The following is a 21,454-nucleotide window of genomic DNA, read 5'->3' on the forward strand; positions in this document are numbered from 1 at the left end:
CGATTAAAATTATAATAACCTAAAAAATAATAGGCATACTTATTTAATAATGTTGTTCTTAGAAAAATTAATGCTAATAAAAATTTGTAGCCAAAAATTTCAAAAACAAGTAAAAAAATATTCTATTTTTACCTAATAAATAAGTGAAAGACACTTTCAGCATCATGTCCATTTTAGTAATTATACACAGTCACAACACTTTTACATTAACATTTACCAAACACTTTAATACTATTTTTTGTACTCACAGCACTTTTGAAAACATAGTTTACCAAACATTTAACTACTTTACTTTACAGCTGTTTTACTTCACAGCTGTTTTTCCTTACAGCAATACCAAACTAGCCCTTAATTTCAAATTACTTATAAGTTAAAAAACCAAAAACAAAAAGTGGAAAACTTGTGTACTTAATTTCACACTAATTGCCTTTGGGAACTATCCTAGCCCATGTAATGTAAGTGCGCGAAACATATTAAAATTCGTTTTTTTTTTTTTTTTTTTTCACAGAACCGAAAGCCGAAACGCCTAACCCCCATCAGCGAAATCAGATCAAAACCTCAAACGGCATCAAAATTGAAAACAGTCTCAAAACTAAAAACAAATATTAAAAAAAAAATTCCACCTCACCCCCTTTTTTGTAGCGGGAACACTCACTCTTTTCTATCGCTGCAATTTTATTTCTCTCAACAGATTTACTGGTTTGTATTTGAAATTCACCCCCTTCCTCTGCGTTTCTAGGGTTTTGTCCCCCCAAATTGTCATTTTGGAAAAGCTCTATTCGCGAACTATTTCTGTTTGTTTTTTTTTTTTTCGGTGTTTGGAGATTGGAGTTTGGGCAAAACCCTAAGTTCTGGTTTAAGATTTAACCAGCTGATTTTAGTGTTCGATCTGCCCACGAAAATCCTAAGTTCTGGTTTAAAGTTGGTTGGTTTTTTTTTCCCGCACGGTTTTCTTGTATGAGATGTGAATTTCTAGGGTTTTTGAGCTCTGGGTCTGTCAATGGGAGCTCTAACCAGCAATCGTAAGCGCGGGGACGAGTGTTTGAACTTGAATTGTGCACACCCATCTCCATATTCGCCGAATTTTCAAGTTTCAAAGCGACCTAGATTCTCTTATGTGAAGCAAAGCCCCGACCCACTCATATTGTCGTCAAGTAGCGCCGTTTCGAGGGTCTCTCGGTACCCGGATATAAAGCCGCCATTGGCCAGAGTTCACGCCCCTTGTAGAACACTCAAATTCGGGTCCTTACTCCGAGGCGATTCGACTCCGAAAACCAGAGGGGTTTGTGAAAAGGAGCAGTCGAGTAACATTATGGGCAATGCACTGGTTAAGAATTACTATACGGCGAAGAACAGCGCGTTCAAGACGTTGCGCTATTTTACAAAGGACAAGGAGGTGATTGAATTGGACAAAGAGGCTGAAAATGACAGAGTTTCCGAGGATTCGACTGTAGAAGAAGTTGTGGTGATAGAGGAAGATGGCCCAGAAAGGCATTCACGTGAGGAAAATGGGGTTGTTGTGGCTGATGTCCAAGAATTGGACGCGAAGATGGTGGACCGTGGAACTCAGGCTACTCAGCCATCGGCTTCTTCTGTGGTTTCGGACTTGACAGCGACAACGAATCCCGCTTTCAAAGTGGACAGTGCAGGGAAGATGTTGGATTCATTGTACCTGAATCGCGAGGAGGATGCCCGGGGTCTTGTGGTGTACAAGAAGTTGCTTGAGGATGCAGAGAGGCGGACTCCCAAATTGAGAAATTTGGATTTCGAAATTGAGTTGAATCAGAAGCGCCTGTCTCTGGTTCAATTGCTGCGTCCAAAGAAGGAACCAGTGGAGGTGAATTTCTTTTTGTTTTATTTTAACTTGCCGCTTGTTTTGGAAGTATCATTTGCATTTTTAGTTATCAATGATTCTTAGTTTATCAGGCATGTCGTGGTAATGCTTGATGATGAATTATGTACTCAAAAGTCTGATCTTAATAAGATATTCATTTCATTTTAGGAAGTACCCCTTGAACCCTTTGTGCCCCTTACAAAGGAGGAAGAGACTCAGGTTGAACGAGCATTTTCTTCTGCCAATCGGTATGGATTGATGCATATACTCTTTCCTGTTAAAATTGGTGTAGTTGGAATTATAACACTGTTGGGTTCCTTGATACAGGAGGAGGATCTTGGTAACTCATGAGAACTCAAACATAGAGATTACAGGTGAACTTTTGCAGTGCCTTAGACCGGGCGCATGGTTGAATGATGAGGTGATTTTTTAGTTTACACTTTTACGCTTTTGCTAATAGCAATGACAAACTCTGTTTCTTCATTAGATGGTTGATAGGGACTTTTCTGGGTTTACAAGCTGGTAATGTAATTTCTCAATACATGCGCACGGTCTTCCTTTTCAGGTCATAAACGTCTACCTTGAGTTGCTGAAAGAGAGGGAAAAGAGAGATCCAAAGAAGTTCTTGAAATGTCATTTCTTCAACACTTTTTTCTACAAAAAGGTTTGTGATTTGCACTCTCCCTTTCTTCTTCAATATTTTGCACTTGGTTCTTGTACCTTCATGTACTATTTGACTCATACACCTGTTTTATATATAAAAAGTGTTTCTCTTGGCAGTGGTTGTATATGTATAATCTGGTTAATTTTCCTTTGCTTATGGTCAGAAGAGTTTAGGAAATATTTATCGATGCTCTTTTTCATTTTTCAAGATCATTAATTTGTTGTCTAGATAAGGGCAATGGTATGAGTCATATTACTTCTCATCACTGCTTGTTATTTATTGAACTTCTTCCTTGGGACTATTAAGTTTTTATGAAGTAGAAAAGGTGTGAAAATTGTAAAGCCCTAATTCCTGTTCATTTTCAAATAGTCTCATCATACTCTTACCATTTCATCCTTTAATTATTAGGACTGTCCATTGGGTTGGATTAGTCCAGAATTGATCTGTTCAGCCTGAACCTTTTAGGATGAGTTTATTTTTAAGTTTGAGCTGAGTTTTTAGACCTGTTTTGAAGTTCAGCTTAAATCAGCCTGATGTAAGCCTGACCTGATTTGTACCAGTTGTTTCTTTATATACATTTATTATATTTTGACCAACTTTAGGCCCGAAGATTGGGCTGGGCTGAGAGCTCAGCCATGTGCATATTGGGCTAATCTCAGGCAAGCTCTATTGGCTCAGCCCATCCAATTGACACTCCTAGTAATTTTTTCCCTAGATCGGGTAACCATCTTTGCTGTTGGATTTAGAATATCAATTTCTATATTCATTACTCTTTTTTTTTTTTAATTTAATTTAATTTTTTTACTGAAATTGCATGTGCAGTTAATAAGTGGGAGAAGTGGCTATGATTATAAATCTGTCAGAAGATGGACTAGCCAGAAGAAGCTGGGATACAGCCTCATTGAATGTGACAAAGTAAATTCATTTTAAATCTTCTTTCTTACACCATATACTCAATTTGACTGAAAATGTATTTATTTCAAAAGTGATTTTCTTTTCAGATATTTGTCCCCATCCACAAAGAAATACATTGGTGCTTGGCAGTTATTAATAGGGCAGATGAGAAGTTCCAGTATCTTGATTCACTCGGAGGAAGGGATACCCAAGTGATGAAAGTATTGGTATGGTTTGTTGTCATCTTTTGTTCAGCTTTTGATATTGTTTATTCATGTTGCATGCAAATAATTCAGGAACTCTACGACACTAAATATTGTTCCTTGACAACCTTTTTCTTTTTGGTGGGAGAGGGGTCGGTGATGTGCTTTTATTAAAATCTTTCCATTATTGATTCCTTGTAATTTTCTGCTACTCAATATTACATCTGTTTGAATTAAATGGTTCATGATATTGAAAATGGAGAATATCATTATGTCAGGCTTGTTAGCCTTGCCTGTAAAAGAATTGCCCTCCCTTCATTCTTCTTGCAGTATGAAATATGTACCTGCGCGTGAAGCCAAAGTCATTCTTGGCTTGGAAACCTTTCGGTATTCATGCTGTCTAGACAATTATTTCACCGATCATCTACCATCAATTAATGTAAACTCATCATAGTAAAAAGTATATTAATTGATGGCATATATGTGAAATAACTGTGTAGACTGTATACCTTTCGTTTCTTACTAAAAAAATAATGTACTTTTCATACTTTTTACATCTACAAAATTGCACATAATGACATCGCGACCAACCCTTTGTCCTCTATGGCTACCATTCTACTGCACTGCCATCATCATGGCCATCACATCTCTGGAAATAATTGCTTGTCAGACATTTATTTCAAGGTCATATTTAAAGATTTCAATAGATGGAAGTTGTTCCCTTTTGTTCATTTAGCTGATCAATCTGATACTATTGTTTATTTTCCTCCATTACTAAGGTTATGGTCTGTGTGTAAGCAGGTATATGGGGACCTGTTGGGCTGTTATGTCTCTTTTTTTGTTTTTTTGGATTCTAATGGCAGTAGTTTGATATAGATGTTTTTCGAAAGGTATTCATTCAGCCGGTTGAGATTGCAGCTATGTTGACTGTTTATGTTTGGCAGGCTAGGTACTACATTGATGAAGTGAAGGACAAGAGTGGAAAAGACATCAATTTGAGTTCATGGGAATTTGAATATGTTGAAGACCTTCCTGAGCAGCAGAATGGGTGGGCATCCTTTGTTTCATCAATATTACATGTCCTTTTGAAACTTACTTTCAAAAAGATTTTTCTTTGTGAACTGTTTATAATAAGCAGAGAGACTTCTGATAATTGAAATATATTTCTCAATAATTGTTTATAACAGGTTTGACTGCGGCGTGTTCATGATGAAATATGCGGACTTTTATAGCAGGGGCTTGGGGCTCTGTTTCAACCAGGTAAGGCACACAGAGATGCTTCTGTTTGAACATGAAAGTGTGTATGTTTTGTCTCTCAAGTTAAAAGCATCCTACCTTGTTGTGGTTGTATTCATTTTTATTTGCTCGGACCTGCATTCAAACCAATAACAAAAAGGGACTTACAAGTGTGTTGTCCATCTTCCAAAACATAATTCTAGGGGGGAAAATACTTGGCACTGATTCCTTCTGTTTTCTTTCTCATACCTGCCCTGATAAATATTGGGCATCTTACTTTGCGTTTGTTGTCCTTGCAGCAACACATGCCATATTTTCGATTGAGGACAGCAAAGGAAGTTCTACAATTGAGAGCCGACTGATTGAGTACACTAAGCTACTGCTTCACATTCTGGAGTACCAATCAAGAATTAGCAATTAGCAAATAACAGAAGTCATTGTGAAATAGGTGTGCCCACGCCCTTGTTGACAACGGATGTCTGCATTTTCTTCATATTGCTGATGCCAGTCACATCACAGCTTCAGATTTTGTTTGAATGATTTTGAGATTTGTCCTGGTGAAGGTGAACAAGGAGATATCTGGGTGGAACATAGCATGGACTAACAGAGTAACAGGGCTCATGGCCCCTGCAAACTTTTAGAAAAAGAAAAATTAGTTTACATTATATACCAATGTGTTAAGCATTTGTGTCACTTGTAAAAACGTTTCTTCTAAGAGTGGATTTATTTGATCCAATTATTTTGTGTTTTGATTTTTGACCCAATTTCTTTTATATATATATATTTTTTCACATCTACCCTTGCCAAAAACTGCAACCAATCTTTTCTTTTATATCATTAGTTCATCTAGTGTTGTAAAAAACTAAATGAAAATTGACATGCCCTAAAGAGTCCCGCTAGTAGTAGTTTGTTGTGCTTCCATATGATGATGATGCTCTTGATATATTGAGTAATTGACAAAGTCTTTGAATTCGTGTGGTCTCTAAGGGTGTTTAGACTTCTAGGATCAAGTTCACGTTTTATTTATTTTAAACATACACTTTATGATGTCAAGATTAAATTTTTTTTTTTTTTATTCAACAAGAAAAAGGTAGATAATAAAATTCGGCTGAACTTCATATTACTTTCTAATCTATGCGGCAATTCACTTAATCGGGACTTATTTTTTGAGAGAACTATTAGACTTTGACATCAACTTTTAAGAAACATTAATGCAGAATGTAGATTTGGCCCCTCCAAGAGTGGAGCCAAAAAAAAATTAAGTACTCTACCAAAGACATCAAAACAATTTATCCTAACAAAAGGGCGAGGATATTTGACCCAGTTTCTTTTAAATAAACCCACTCTTAAGTCTCAACAAAAAAACAAAAGCACTGTTAATCAATTAAATTAAAAAAAAAAAAACTCATATTACTCATAACCAAAAGTATTCAAATGATGTTGTGAGGTTTGAGTTACAAGGTATTTGATCTAGACATACTGTTTTTACAAGTGACACATCAACACATTGGTATATAACAAATTTTTTTTTTTTTTTCAAAAGTTCACAAGGGCCATGGCCCCTTTAGTCCCTTCTATGTTCCGCCCCTGCCCATTGCCGTCCTTTAGTCCCTTCTCCAATGCCCAAATCCTCTCCCACAGATCCAGCTTTGAAACTGTGTCAGGACCAAAACAAGACAGAATGAGCAAAACTTAAAGATGACACAATTTAATATGAAAATGAAAAAATATAGAGTCAAGATCATTACGATGCCACCATTAGAGCAGCGAAAAAAAGTGCCTGCCGCCTTAACGAGGTACTCTTTTCCGACTTAGTATTTCCTGTTCTTTTAGTCTATGCTGGAACCGTGCAAGGCGGGCTTGAAGACTAACCAGACCAGCTGCCTTGCGAGAAAGCACAAAGCTCAACTGGGTCACGTAGTTGTCTATGAGACTCCCAGGTTGGTCCACTTCCGCCAACAGTTTCATTTCCTGGAGACAGAAAATATGGGATGAGCACTATGTACCAAACAATACACAGGTCGATCATATATACAAGATGAGATCACAAAAAAATTAGAAATCTCATTTTCTCACTCCATCTCTTCAACTATTTAATTACTTAAGAGGAGTCATGCCACTAGGCTACAAGGCCATTGGTGAGTCCATGTTATTTCTACTATGCAATATAAACAAGCAATTAATCATTCAAAGTTCATGAACATCCAAAAGCATCCCAGACAACTTAAAACGAAAAAATTCACACATGATACATGACTGGAGGAGCTCAAAATATTTTTAAAAAGTTAAAAACAAAAAATTTCACTTACTTCGCGAACAATTTCCATTGTATTCTCAATTTCTTTTCTATGAGCAGCAATTAAGGCCTCTTCTTCCTAAACAGCGCACGGCTCAAAAAATTAATAACAGGTGCAGGTAATCTAATAAAATAGCAACACAACTATAATGAATGAGGCAACATAGATTACCAACCTCCAGAATTGCATTGATGTTCCCATCATGAGGTACAGGCTCATATTGTCTGGATCCAACATTGCTTGTGTTATAATTTCCTGTATTTTGCTGCTTAGAGCTTGTGGTGGAGAGATCGGCTGCACTGTAATTTCCTGTAACCAGCTGCTTAGAGCTTGTGGTGGAGAGATCAGCTGCAGTGTAACTTCCTGTAATTTGCTGCTTAGAGCTTGTGGTGGAGAGGTCAGCTCCACTACCGCCTTTCTTCAGCCAGTTGCCCAACTTTTCTGATTTTTCATCCTTGGTTACTTTCCTACGAGGTGGTGACACCTTCTGTACTTTCTCTTCTGTATCAACCGAGTTTTGGGAATAATAGGACAGCTTCTGACTGTAAGAATCACCATAAGAATTATTCATTTCTAACCTGTCCCTATCCATTGAACCAGAAGCCATCCCTTTTTCTTCCCGACTATTGTTGGCGTTACTTGATGACAAACTTGCAGGCTGCTTGTCAAAATCAGCAGTAGGGATGTATGAGAAATTTTCTCTCTCCACAGCTCTTCTACCTGTATCAGCTGCTTTAACTTCTTGACGTTGCTCATGGATATCCTCCACATCAGCAGAAACTAGCACAGATGATGTTGATGAGACATCCTTATTAGTTTGTGGTAACGAATTCATGGCTTGATCCTTTCTAGCATTACCACCTTTTGAAAGACTTTTGACCCTGTGCGGTTAAAATTCATCTTTAGTTTGAAACAAAAAGGATAACCACCCAGTGTTAGTAAAGTAATTAGAGTTTTTTAAGTTCACAATAGCATAAACCATAAAGCATACCGATCTGCATATCTCAAAGTATTTAGTGTATGCTCACATGACCCTGCATTTGGAGAAATGCAAGATATCATAACAGTCCTTGAATTGCCTACAAAGGAGTCACGGAGCACTTCTGTGAGTTTGCTTCCACGAAAAGGTATATGAATCTGGTCATTGTCCAGGGCACGAATGCACTCCTTTAGAGCCAAAAGGCTCTTGTTAATTTCTGCTCCCTCAATTCTGCAATGAACCATTTTAATTCAAGAAATTGCAGTTGGTCAGTAAATTACCATACCAATATAAGCCTGGCAGTTTCAATGGTATGAGAATTATACTCAAGGACTGAAGGTAATAGCAGAAAAAGTGAAAAACATTACGGATTTGAAAATATCACCTAAAATGGTTGAAAGATTACCTTGTTTGTCGGTCATTATCAGTGGTGTCAGCACCTCTTTCACTACCAGCAAGATCGATAAAAGAGATCTTCCCCACAACCTTCCCGCTTCTAGATTCATTAACATCATTGTTCCGCCTGGAATCTTTTACCTCGCTGTGCTTTTTAACAACAAGTTGTAAAATTGCATGAGATCTGGAAGACTCCTCATTAGCACCAGTTGACCCTGTACTTCTAGTAGAATTCCCTCTCTCAATATATTCTTTAACAATCTGTACGTCTGAAACTTCAAATTCTTGCAGTCCAACAATGCAAACTTGTTGCCGTCCATCTTCTCTCATACAAAGTTTCCTGTTACAAAGAAATAAAGTCATCTATTTCAGAACATAATTACCGCAGTATACTTCCAAGTGAACCAAAACTCATGAACACAGATATATTTATATATATATATAATATTATCATGCAGACAAATGTGTTTATGTACAAAAGAAGATGCTGCAGAATGCATATAGAACACAAATGCTTGAGCCACAAAAACTTCAAATGAAAATAAATAACTGCTTGATGCAAATGGACTACTGATGCCTTAATAACTGAAATAAGAGGTACTTCAAACCATTGCAACATCAATGGTAGTCGCAAAACTGAATCCTTCACACAAACACACAAAACTAGTGTCTGGCACCCAGTCATATACTCAGCTAGACGATTATTATGCACTACCACACAACTAACCATCAAAGCAAATAGACCATAGGGCATAGCCAAGTTGGTAGCTACACCTTTCCTCTACAGAGGAGGTCTCGAGTTCAAATCCGTTCCAAATGTCATAAAAATTTTCAAAAGTAATCAAAAAGAATTAAATAGAACAGTATAAAATATCTTCTTTCGGAATGAGAAACAGAATTTTAAAATATCGTTATAGCATTAATATAAATGAAGCCATGAAACAAAGAGATATACTTCCTATCACTGAGAAGATCAAAGAGCTTTCCACCATAAATCTCAAAATAGCTAAGCCATAGTTTGAATCTCTGGTTACGGTAAACTGGCTGATGCAACAATCTGACAAGGTCTTCTGCAGCTCTGATGGGTAACGGTTGCATTGTGAATGTCTTACCACTACCTGCAAATCAAATCCTATTAGTATTTTCATAGCCAAAAGATGTTTAGCTTCATTGAAAAAGAACAATATAGCATCAAGTACAGCCATATATATCATGTCACGTACCCTAAACTCCTGTTTCTTTCCTCTTTATTTTTTTTTTGGGTTCCTTTATAAAATAAAATGAATAGCAAGCAACCAAAAGTCTGAATTTTTTCTCCTGGTGACTTTCCAAAAGTATATAAATCTAAAGGCTGGAACTCACATTAAGGAAGGATTAAAACTCAGTCTTGGAAGGAAGAGAATATGCTTTAGAAGTATAATAATTTAGATATAAATCACAAAAAGATCATTTATAACTTATTAATCAACCAAAAAAAACAATATTGCATTTGATGACTGTAAAATACTAGTGCGTGACAGGGAAAGGTCATATAAACCACCTACCTGTCTGGCCATAAGCAAAACATGTAGCCTTTGTTCGCTCAAAAATGGTAGGAATAATTGGTTCTACAGTAGCCCGATATACCTGTTCCAGAAAGCATCTCAAGTGGTCAAACCTTTTTATCTAACTGATACACAATCAAAGAGGAAGCAAGCAAACAAGGACCAGGCCCAATGTACAATAGTATCATAAACATCAAATGAATAATTAATCAAGATCTACAGACTTCCATGCATATGAAAGTATTCAATCTCTACCAAAAAGCTGTTACCTCGTCATTGGGAACATGCTCGTCCAGAACAGCATCAAAGCAGAACTCATGCTTCTCCACATATGCAGTCAAGTCCACCTATCACATGAGAAAGAGAGAGAGACTTCAATTCAATTTCCAAAATAAAAGCTAACAATTTTTAAGTAGCATATGGTGCCTCGTGAATGCTAAGAACAAACCTTTACTTTAGGTTCATGGACTGTCAAATAAGCATTGTCATACACATTTACAATATCCTCCTCCTTCCGAGAAAGCTCCTTCTTGTTTAAAGGTCTTTTACGTACCTATTATACCCATTAGAACACAAGTACTTCAAAATTTTCATAAAAGAAATACAAACAGTATTTCATCATATGCTTCCAAATCACACAACATGAGAATATTCCAAAATTGATATATGATTCAAATCATTCGTACAGAAATTAGTTACCAAGTTATCAAACATCATGATATAACCACACTTATATTCAATGATACATTCTGCTGCCAAAAGAACCCACATACCACAACTTTAATCTTAGCCACATTATTTTCCTTTGTGCTCTCCTTTTCATTCTGAGGTAATGGAACTGATGCATCTTGATCAGGTAGTACTCTTTGCTGCCTACCACTTGTCAAATTCAATTCATCATCAAATGCTTTCATACCACCACCGGGCATAAATGGCGATGGCTCAAAGGGTTCGGACATGACATGCTGAACATGGAAACAATATAACAATTTAGTAACAAAAAAAAGAAAAAGAAAAAACATGAGGTAAAACATATCCTAGGCACAACTAAGTAGTCTGTAATTTCTCATGAGATCATTAACTGAAGGAAGAGGTAAAGAACAAAAATCAGATACATATTCACAAGTAATTTACCCCAACAAGGAGATAATGGGAACTGATGATGCATCTTGATCATTAGAAACCTATGGACAAGTAAATAACATGTAGAAACTAAACCAGCAGTCTAACAGAAATTGCCTCAACAAGTGAATGAAGAACTTACAAGGAAAACCTAAATGTTGCCTAGTCAAGAAAAACCCTTTTTTCTTACATAAACTAAAGCATGTCTTGTGACTTTCCATTTAAGAAAATGCTTTCCACCTGAGAAAGGTCTGATTAACTGATCTCAAATTCCAGTCTACACTATAATATATATATAAAAACATTGAAGCTAAACCTGAATTCTCAACTTAATTAAAAGCTTTAGCCGTGTTAAACACAGAAATCTATGAATTATTTAAGTAGCTATACCTCAAACAGAAGCTCTGTATCAATCTAGTCCTTTGACAGTAGCCAGTAGACATAAGAAGTATAAATACACTGGTTTTTGAATTTATGAATCTTATAGAACCAATCCATGTAGAACTTTCCAGCCATGTTAAACAAAGGAACAATATGAATTATTTAAGTAACCATACCTCAGACAGAAGCTCTGTATCATCCATAGCATGAAGATCCAACAGCCCAGCTCCAAAATCCCCCCTGAACTCCGGAGAATAAAAAACATCTGATGCAGGCCCTCCTGAAGTTTGCGCAGTAGGTGTGTATGGCTCTGAACCAGATTCCCCATTAAAATTGAGGTTTCGCATTAACTTGAAAAGCCTTTGTTTCTCTTCAGCAGATTGTGCTCCATAACCCTATAACAATATCAATGCTTACTCACCATGTATTTGGACCAGTATTTCTACATGTAAAAAAGAACCCACAGGAAACAAAAACAAGGAACAAAGAGAAATATTCCCAGGACGATATAAAAAATGGTGAAAGTGATCGAGCCTGGAATGCAGGATCAACAAAACAAATTTCAACGATGAATTTATTAATTTTGCAATTCAAGGAAAAGTAAATTATAAACAGCTCAAGATAAGATAGCACAATACCACAATCTATCAGAAATGGATATAATACCTGCATGAGAAGGTTGGGGAGGAGGCGATTATCGATGCCGGTGGAAGCCACTGGTGAGGCCAGATGCTGCAACCCAGCGGACTGGAGCCACCGGGCCATGACTGCATCACCGGCGTCACTGGCGGGGCCCGCATTGTGCAGGGGCCCAGCACCGCCGCCGGTGTGGTCGTACAGAGCGGTTGCCGCGGCGGCATTGCTCTGCTGCATCTGGCCACCCATGTGGCGCTGCGACCGTCGTTGGGGAGCCAATTTTCAAGATCTAAATTTCAACAACCGCTTCACACACACAAAGTCACAAATGTCATATATACAATCCAGAAAAAAAAACATAAGAATATAAAAGAAATTAAAGCACAACGATCTGCATGGGACTATACTTACAAGTAGGGGAAAAGTCGAATTCAAAGCAGAACATGAAAATGAATCAGACGGAAATGGAATTCAAAACCTCAGAACCTGCAATCCAATTGAAATCTGATCTCAGAATTCAACTCCCAGCAATGCAAAAAAATCAATCAATTTCTCACATTTAAGATTAAACGTACCAAAATGTGTGGAACATATGCAATTACGCGACCAATATCTGCGGCTTTTCAAATTAACCAATGAAACTGAAATTGGGATCAGATCTGAGACCGAATGGACATGGAAAAACCCTAATTTGGTTGCAAAGAGGGTGCGTTTGTTGGAGATTTTTTTCTGAGAAATGGGGTTGGGGATGATGGAAGAGGCTCCACGCGAGAGAGAGAAAGTGTAGGCCTTTGCTTGGATTATAAAATAATCTTTGTGTGAGAGGAGGAAGAGGGAGGGTCAGAGATAGATATCGTTATAATTGGAATTTGGTAGATTATAATTTTCCAAACTTATTAAACGGCTATTTTCAAAATCTGATTAATATAAAGACTAATATGCCCTCCGATTTGTTTATAATTTACGGATGCGTCTTTTCGGTTTGGATTGTGGAGTTTCGGCTTGAGGCCTTGAGGGTTCTGAGACAGTGAATTCGTACCGAGTCTACTGACGGAAATGCCCTTGGGTTTGTAATGAAAAATAAGAAAAATTGAGGGCTAAGGCTGTGTTTGGTTACGCAGAAACTCAAAACTTCTTTTTTGGTTTGACAATTTTTTTTTGGAATTAACAAAATATGACATTATAAAATAGAAAATAGTATGTTGGAATTTAAGAAAATAGAAGTTGAAACACCTAACCAGCTTAAATCAAAATTTTTTTGTTTTGCCATCAGCTTAAATCAAAACTTAAATAGACCCCAATTGACATATAAATAAAGGAGACCACAAAAGAAAAATTTTTGCTAATTTTAGTAACAGTGAAGAACAATTAATAGAGAAATGCACCCCAAATAAAAAGAAAAAATAACAAAATTCATCCACTGAAACAAAACATTTAAAAAATGAGAACCACATAAAATTAAGAACAACCAAAAAAAAAACTGAACATGACAAAAAAAAAACACAAAAACAACATATATTTGTCATTGGGTTTTTTTTTTTAACAGCCACATTTTGTTACGTTTGTCTGTATTTTCCCAATACACAATTTGAGAAGTAGCATCATTCCCCATTGGATTCTTGGATGCTCAAAACATTCCCCAATGTGCTTATATGTCTCTTGTATTTTTTTTTATTGGTTACAATGTCTCTTGTATTTACTAATTAACTAGGCTTGTATTCATTTGAAGGGTACACTTGATAACCCATCCTGTTTGGTATCCTAGTCAAAACTTTTTTTTTTCAAAAATTAAAATTTTTTTAAAAATATGAGTTTTTAAAATTAATTTTTAAATTTTATAAATGATGGCAGCTAAGCAAAAAATGAGCTTAAAAAAATTAGAAAAATGATGTTTTATCGTTTTAAAAAATAGGCCTATTTTTTTTTAGAAACTATTTTTGAAAATGGTCTACCAAACATATTTTCTTATTTTTGAAAAAAAAAAAAGTTTTTCAATAGGATTCTAACAGGCCCTAATAAACTTCTACCCAATATTTGTCATACGACTCATACAAGTCATGAATGTCTTTTATATTTATTTATATGTCAAGGTGAATGGCATGCAATGCATGAAGGAAAAACTTGTGCAAGATTACATTTATAACCTGTTTAATATTTGCATTATTCATTTATTCATTCGCACTCTCACACATGCAAGTAATAATGTCATCGCAAAAATATTATTTATTCATATTCCACGTAAAAGTGTAAAAGGTTTTTGAAAAGGCGCAAATAATGTTCCCCTAATTGTTCTTTTTCTTATACAAATTCAATTACACTAATACAGTTAAGTGTGTGTGTGTGTATATGAAAAATTCTAAAATGAAAAATACCATAAATATATATTATTATATTATTACAAGAATCTTAATCCCTCAAGTTCAGACATGGTTGGGTGGGACTGCGAGCTCTGGCTCTGAAAATTATGTGGCCATGCACGAGCAATGTTGATGATCTGTTAAGTAGAATAATCACATGCACTTCCGGCCAATATTGTGAGCTGAATTTGGTAATGCATGCAGATACAGTTTTGCCCTGTTAGGCTTGCAGCAGGCAACAGAATAACGTACTCGTACTGCGAGTCGGTTTAACAGATTGTATACCACTTCCAGTAGAAATATTTGACACGTGAGAGTTTGTACCTTTTTATTTTCTTATCATTTTGCATGTAAAAGAAATATCCAAGTTGAAAATGTAAGACCTTAGACGGTGATTTATAAGAATTTGAGCTTCTTCACCCATTGTCATTTAGTTTAAAAATAAATGACTAAATTACTTCATTGGCTCATTGCATAAATTAACATATTTTTATCATTAATTAAAGTAATTTTCACGATAATAAGTATGAAAGATAGGTTTATATTTTTAGGATATAGTATTAAATATTAATAACAACTAGTCATATTATAACACGTGAAATAGTTACACCACGTGGTAATATTATAGTTATACAAAATAATTTCTCATGATTATGAATCTAATTAAGATTTTTATTTTTTGATAGTTAGAGAAAATTTAATAATTTTTAATATTTTGAAATGTGAAATAAATGAACAACCTAAAGAATTTTTTTTAAAATACATTTTGAATCGTAAACAAACTAAGATGTTAAAGCTAGAGTTGAGAATGTGAAGAGTATAATCAAATTGGCAAAGCTGATCAACTATATGTAAGTGTTTGGATTTAAAAATAGATTGTGAATATAACTTAATTATTTTTGTTGCTATCCACCCATAGCGGATAGGGGTTTTCTGCTAACTTGAGGGTTTAAGGGCGTGCTTTCCTTAATTCTATGTATTTTTCCAATTCTTTGTGGAAGCACTGTATAATTCAACCAACATGGTGCTACAACATATGTACATTGTCGGTAGATGCATAAATGTCGTATAAAAAACTTTTCTTATATTAACTGGTATTACGTGACAAATTTGTTATTATACAATTGTTGTATATAAAAATGTCGTCATTACTATATATATATATATAACACGGAACCTAAGTCTTAAGACTTTTATTATATTTATACCCAAATACAACATTAAGCTTGGTTTGTACTCGATCCAACTCTAAAATAACAATAACCTAAACACGACATTCGTCTATTGCCACCCTTACATGAGTCCTTTGCCTACTTGGAATTGAAAAGTCCATGGCATTGATGCATCATGAAGCATGCTGTTTTTTGGCTCCATACATACTTTATTACGAATTTAAAAACTCAATTCTATTCTACTTTTGGTCATTGAATATTTGAATTATTTAGTTTTCCATAGAGTGATGCTGGTGGAAGGATCTCCAAGTGGGGCCCAACTGAAAAACCCACTTTTGTATTCGGTTCCCCAACGTATGACCCTTGTGGTACACTTCTTTTGCGAAAAGCCTTTGCTTGCTTTAACTCAAAGCATGTGGTCGAACGAGATCCAACGAGATCCAAATCTTATTAGAGAGTGCTAATTTTGAATTAAAGTATTGAACATTTTTCTAGACCCGATTAGCTCTACCACCTTTTTTGTCTGGTGATCAAATGGCTCCTGAGCCTCCTGTAGACCCCTACCAAGAGATTTTAAGTGATTTAAATCATTCAACTACATTACACAGATGTAATAAATATTGTAAATGAAAAGCAAGTCATCGGGTTAATTTTTTTGGCAGCGAGAAGCATCATCTTATATTTTAACTTTATGAATCTCAATCAACATGGAATTTATTTATTTATTTATTTATTTTTGTGTTAATTTTAAAATTTATTTATTTACAACAAATAAGAAATCGACATATCATCTGTCACATTACTTAAAATTAATAAGTTAAAATACAATATAGTACCTCTAACATTATTATTTTGATGTAAATTTTTCTTTCTTTTAGTTAATGAGAAGGGAAAGATGGGAAAGATAGTTGTCGTTGATGCAAGAGATAAGTACTTTAGTTTAGAGGAGTAATTTTTTGATATGACCATAACACGGTGTTATTAATCCATATATTATAACATGAGTAGAAAATGAGTTTATACTATTTTGAGAAGAGTTTATCGTCGTGTGCATGAATCCTTGTGCGATTGCTTCACATTCTACTGCTTTGTTTGGATAATTGGAGATCAATACAAGGAATAAAATTTCGGGTTTCGAGGAAATTTCGACGGAAATTTCGAAGATTTTTAATTTTGACAAAAATTAGACGGAAATGACGAAAATTTTAAATAAAACTTTATCATATGTTTATTTAATATATTATCTACTAAATTGATAAAAAACATTGAAGAAACCAAATTATATAGTAGGTTTTATGTGATATAAGATGAATATAATGCACGCTGGAGACAAATACTGTTAAATAAAATTAGTATATTATTTATACTCCATAATCTGTACACTAAACTCTATGTATTTTATAATCTATAATCTATATTGTTTAAGATATGGTATATGATATTAGGGTTTAGGCCTTTTAGGATATTTTAAATTATTTTTTATATAGAAATATATTATAGTTTACTAGTTTATGGTTTAAAAACAACTAAACGAAACTCCAAAACGGCCAAATAAAACTTCAAACCATTTTTTTTCTTTACAATTGCCCAAAGGCCCCAAACCCCAATCAATCCTAAACCTTTTAAATTTTTTTTTTCCTTTTTTCCTTTTTTTTTTTCTTTCCTTTCTTTTTGTTTTTTCTTCTTTTTCTTTCCTTCCTTTCCTTTCCTTTCTTCTCCCCCCGAGTGTCCAGTTCAGCAACTACTGTTTTTTCTTTTTCTTCATCCTCTCTCTCTCTCTCTCTCTCTCTCTCTCTCTCTCTCTCCCTCTGTCGTCCCCCTGCCGTCCAAAAACCCGTCGCCCCCCCGCCATCCAAAAACCCAGATCTCAGTCTCACCGCCTGTCGCCCAGATCTGGTGGGGGAGATCTCAGTCTCACCGCCTGTCGCCCAGCTTCCCCCTGCTAAGGTTTCCATTTTTCTCCAAAAACTCAACCTTCCAAAACCAGATCTCAGTCTCACCGCCGAAAATTTCGACAATTTCGCCGAAATTATCTCGAAAATTTAACAAAAAAGGGTTTTGATTTCGACACCCAAAAAAATCGAAATTTTCGGCAAAATTTCACCGAAAATTTCAAAATTTAACACCTTGGATCAATATAAGCCTTTGTAATAGAACATGAGATGTCTAACCTTTGAGGCCTCAGAGTGAGCCCATTTCAAAATTGGGCTAAGATAACGAATGTTGACACTGGGCCAACAACCCAACTTCATCCCTTGAAGATAATCGAGACGGTGAGCTAGCGAGCTCTGTGCCTCTGTCCCTCACTTGCGAGAAACATGCTGTGTCGCTGTGATAGTCTGACCGTTATCCTTGGAAATTTCCGAACATTTCCGTACAAGCATACAACCCAAGTACCCAAACCCAACCCCAACCATTTGGTTTGACAACAAGGACAACTGTACAGCCAACCAAAGCTTCCACACTTCCACAATGATGATACAACTGCACACTCTTGCACACACATTCACAAGATTGACTACAAAATCGGGACATCGATCTATAGTATAACCACTGATGTCATATATTAACATTTAAAGTACAAATAACTGTATTTTGTAAAATTCTCCCTAGAAAAGAATTTCAAACAATGCATTTTTTGTTTGGGGAATTTTATACATACCCTACAATTTTTTTTTTTTACCCAACTTTTCAATTTACCTAATTATCACTTTTTGAAATTCATATTTTCTCATTTTACTCAACCCAACTTACTACCCTACCCTTACCCACCCCAACAATTCATCACCACCTTCTCTCTCTCCTCACTTTTCTTCACATGCCACCAACGTACATCACCACCATCTCCTCTCTCTCTCTGACCCACCCCATCACCTAGCTCGAACCTCCACAACGCAAGCACCATCAACAACACCACCACTCTCTCTCTCTCTCTCTCTCTCTCCTTCCCCTCCGAGCCACCTCGTGCCCAGCTCCTTTCTCTTCCTTCCACTACAAAAAAAAGGTATTTGGGCGACAAAACTTTGGGAGACGAACTCAAATTTGTCACCCAAAGAGGTTTTGGGCGACGAATTCAAATATTTGTCGCCTACACCAATAAAGGTTTGTGCGAGGAATAATTTCATCGCTCAAACTGACTTTGGGCGAAGAATATGATGTTCATCGCCTAAAGAACTTTTGGGCGACGAATGCGGTGTTCGTCGCCTAAAATTACGCGCCAAAATACTCTTGGCCCACATTTTGGGCGACGAATCTATATATTCGTCGCCCAAAGTCCGTTTTGGCGACGAAATTATTCCTCGCCTAAAGAGACTTTGGGCGAGGAATCTATAGATTCGTCTCCCAAAGTCCAGTTCATTTTTTATGTGCATTTATATTTAGGTATAAGAATACGATATGATCGTGTTTTCAACGATCTGAACCGTTCATATTTTAGTTTCCTACTCAAAGATCATCCCTACAAAAATTTAACTCAATCGAAGATGTATAAGTTAGGTAACGGTGGTCGAATTGATGAACGATCGTGGGTTTTTTAATGATAATTCAATGGCTAGCTGAATTCCGATTTAGCTGATTTTTTGCAGAGATGATCTTTGAGTATGAACATAGAAAACGAACAACTCTGATTGTTGAAATCACGTTGTGGTCTTCACAATTATTGAAACGACAAGGTTTCAACGAAAGAGTTAATAAAATTATATTATTTAAGTGTTGAAACCGTTCATTTATATGTAGATGGGCATATCTTGATTGTGTTTTCAACAATCCGAACCGTTCATTTTTTAGTTCCCTACTCAAAGATTATCCGTGCAAAAATTTAGCTTAATCGGAGATGTAAAAGTTAGGTAACGGTGAAATTATTTTATATTTGTATATATTTAAAATTATAAATATAATTTAGTAATTAAGTTAAAATTTAGAATCGTATTATATATTGTTAAGTATACAATCTTATTATAATAATTTATTATATATATATTTAAATACTAAAATATAAATTATCAATTAGCAAAAAAAGGTAATTAATTAGGGCCATACTTTGGGCGACGAAGCTATATATTCATCGCCCAAAGTGATTTTGGGAGACGAATCTATATATTCCTCGCCCAAAGTGACTTTGGGAGACGAATTTATATTCCTCGCCCAAAGTCACTTTGGGAGACGAATGCATATATTCCTCGCCCAAAGTCACTTTGGGAGACGAATCTATAGATTCCTCGCCCAAAGTCCAGTTCCTTTTATATGTGCATTTATATTTAGGTATAAGAATACGATGTAATCGTATTTTCAACGATCTGAACCTTTCATTTTTTAGTTCCCTACTCAATGATCATCCTTATAAAAATTTAGCTCAATTGAAGATGTAGAAGTTAGGTAACGGTGCTCAAATTAATGAACGATCGTCGGTTTAATAATGATAATTCAACAACTAGCTGAATTCTGATTTGGCTGATTTTTTGCAGGGATGATCTTTGAGTATGAACATAGAAAATGAACTACTCTGATCATTGAAATCACATTGTGGTCTTCACAATTATTGAAACAACAAGGTTTCAACAAAAGAATTAATAGAATTATACTAATCAAGTGTTGAAACCGTTCATTTATATGTAGATGGGCATATCTTGATCGTGTTTACAACGATCAGAACCGTTCATTTTTTAGTTCCATACTCAAAGATTATCCCTGCAAAAATTTAGCTCAATTGAAGATGTAGAAATGAGGTAACAGTGGTCAAATTAAAGAACGATCGTGGGTTTTATAATGATAATTCAACGACTAGCTGAATTCCGATTTGGCTGATTTTTTGCAGGGATGATCTTTGAGTATGAAGATAGAAAATGAACGGCTCTGATCGTTGAAATCACATTTTGGTCTTCACAATTATTGAAACGACAAAGTTTCAACGAAAGAATTAATAGAATTATACTCATCAAGTGTTGAAACTGTTCATTTATATGTAGATGGGCATATCTTGATCGTGTTTACAACGATCGTAACCGTTCATTTTTTAGTTCCCTACTCAAAGATCATCCATGCAAAAATTTAGCTCAATTGAAGATGTAGAAATTAGGTAACGGTGATCAAATAAAAGAACGATCGTGAGTTTTATAATGATAATTCAACAACTAGCTGAATTCTGATTTAGCTGATTTTTTGCAGAAATGATCTTTGAGTATGAACATAGAAAATGAACGGCTCTGATCGTTTTTCACAATTATTGAAATGACAAGGTTTCAATGAAAGAATTGATAAAATCGTGATTATATAACATCGTTAAGTTATTTTATATTTGTATATATTTAAAATTATAAATATAATTTAGTAATTAAGTTAAAATTTAGAATCTTATCATATATTATTAAGTATACAATATTATTATAATGATTTATTATATATATATTTTGGTAATATTAAATATAAATTATAAATTTGCAAAAAATGAAATAAGGGCTATAAAAAATAAATTGGACTTTGGGTGACGAATTTATAAATTCGTCACCTAAAAATACTTTAGGCGACAAAGTTATTCCTCGCTTAAAGTCACTTTAGGCGACGAATTTGTAAATTCCTCGCCTAAAGTCCCTTTGGGCGACGAATATGTATATTCCTCGCCCAAAGTCTAATTTCTTTTTTACGTGCGAATTTTACTCAAAAAATTGGCGGGGCATTTTTGCGCAAAAAATTTAACAGATTTAGGCGACGAATATGAGTTCGTCGCCTAAAGAGTTTCCATTA

At 35.3% G+C, this 21,454-nt stretch overlaps 2 protein-coding genes across 2 annotated transcripts; one reads left to right on the top strand and one right to left on the bottom strand.

Annotated features, from left to right (window-relative positions):
• Window positions 1-601: 601 nt before the first annotated feature.
• ESD4 (Cysteine proteinases superfamily protein) lies at window positions 602-5,618 on the top strand. Its single transcript, XM_086231888.1, has 9 exons — window positions 602-1,837; window positions 2,003-2,082; window positions 2,162-2,255; window positions 2,400-2,498; window positions 3,321-3,413; window positions 3,500-3,619; window positions 4,540-4,643; window positions 4,783-4,855; window positions 5,131-5,618. The coding sequence occupies exons 1-9, from the start codon at window positions 1,001-1,003 to the stop codon at window positions 5,191-5,193; spliced, it is 1,563 nt and encodes a 520-aa protein (XP_086088014.1). The 5' UTR covers window positions 602-1,000; the 3' UTR covers window positions 5,194-5,618.
• A 501-nt stretch (window positions 5,619-6,119) lies between these two features.
• LOC147294312 (kinesin motor protein-like protein) lies at window positions 6,120-13,036 on the bottom strand. The gene is made up of 15 exons (XM_086232299.1): window positions 12,762-13,036; window positions 12,598-12,672; window positions 12,217-12,492; window positions 11,727-11,945; window positions 10,821-11,012; window positions 10,496-10,600; window positions 10,317-10,394; window positions 10,044-10,129; window positions 9,459-9,617; window positions 8,514-8,843; window positions 8,120-8,338; window positions 7,304-8,009; window positions 7,141-7,206; window positions 6,580-6,802; window positions 6,120-6,486 (listed from the first exon to the last, which is right to left on the bottom strand). Exons 3-14 carry the CDS (start codon window positions 12,433-12,435, stop codon window positions 6,620-6,622), a joined length of 2,562 nt encoding a protein of 853 aa, XP_086088425.1. The 5' UTR covers window positions 12,436-12,492; window positions 12,598-12,672; window positions 12,762-13,036; the 3' UTR covers window positions 6,120-6,486; window positions 6,580-6,619.
• Between the last annotated feature and the right edge of the window lie 8,418 nt (window positions 13,037-21,454).

This window comes from Dryas octopetala, chromosome 2 (genome assembly GCF_963921425.1).
Source record: "Dryas octopetala chromosome 2, drDryOcto1.1, whole genome shotgun sequence".
Classification (NCBI taxonomy): domain Eukaryota; kingdom Viridiplantae; phylum Streptophyta; class Magnoliopsida; order Rosales; family Rosaceae; genus Dryas; species Dryas octopetala.

Coding starts and splice junctions, on each gene's coding strand:
- LOC147294312 (XM_086232299.1), bottom strand. CDS start 12,435: ATGGGTGGCCAGATGCAGCAGAGCAATGCCGCCGCGGCAACCGCTCTG. Junction 11,013..11,726: donor ATACAGAGCTTCTGTCTGAG/GTATGGTTACTT, acceptor TTCCATGTTCAG/CATGTCATGTCCGAACCCTT. Junction 6,803..7,140: donor CAATGGAAATTGTTCGCGAA/GTAAGTGAAATT, acceptor TTCTGTCTCCAG/GAAATGAAACTGTTGGCGGA.
- ESD4 (XM_086231888.1), top strand. CDS start 1,001: ATGGGAGCTCTAACCAGCAATCGTAAGCGCGGGGACGAGTGTTTGAAC. Junction 3,414..3,499: donor GCCTCATTGAATGTGACAAA/GTAAATTCATTT, acceptor TTTTCTTTTCAG/ATATTTGTCCCCATCCACAA. Junction 3,620..4,539: donor CCCAAGTGATGAAAGTATTG/GTATGGTTTGTT, acceptor TATGTTTGGCAG/GCTAGGTACTACATTGATGA.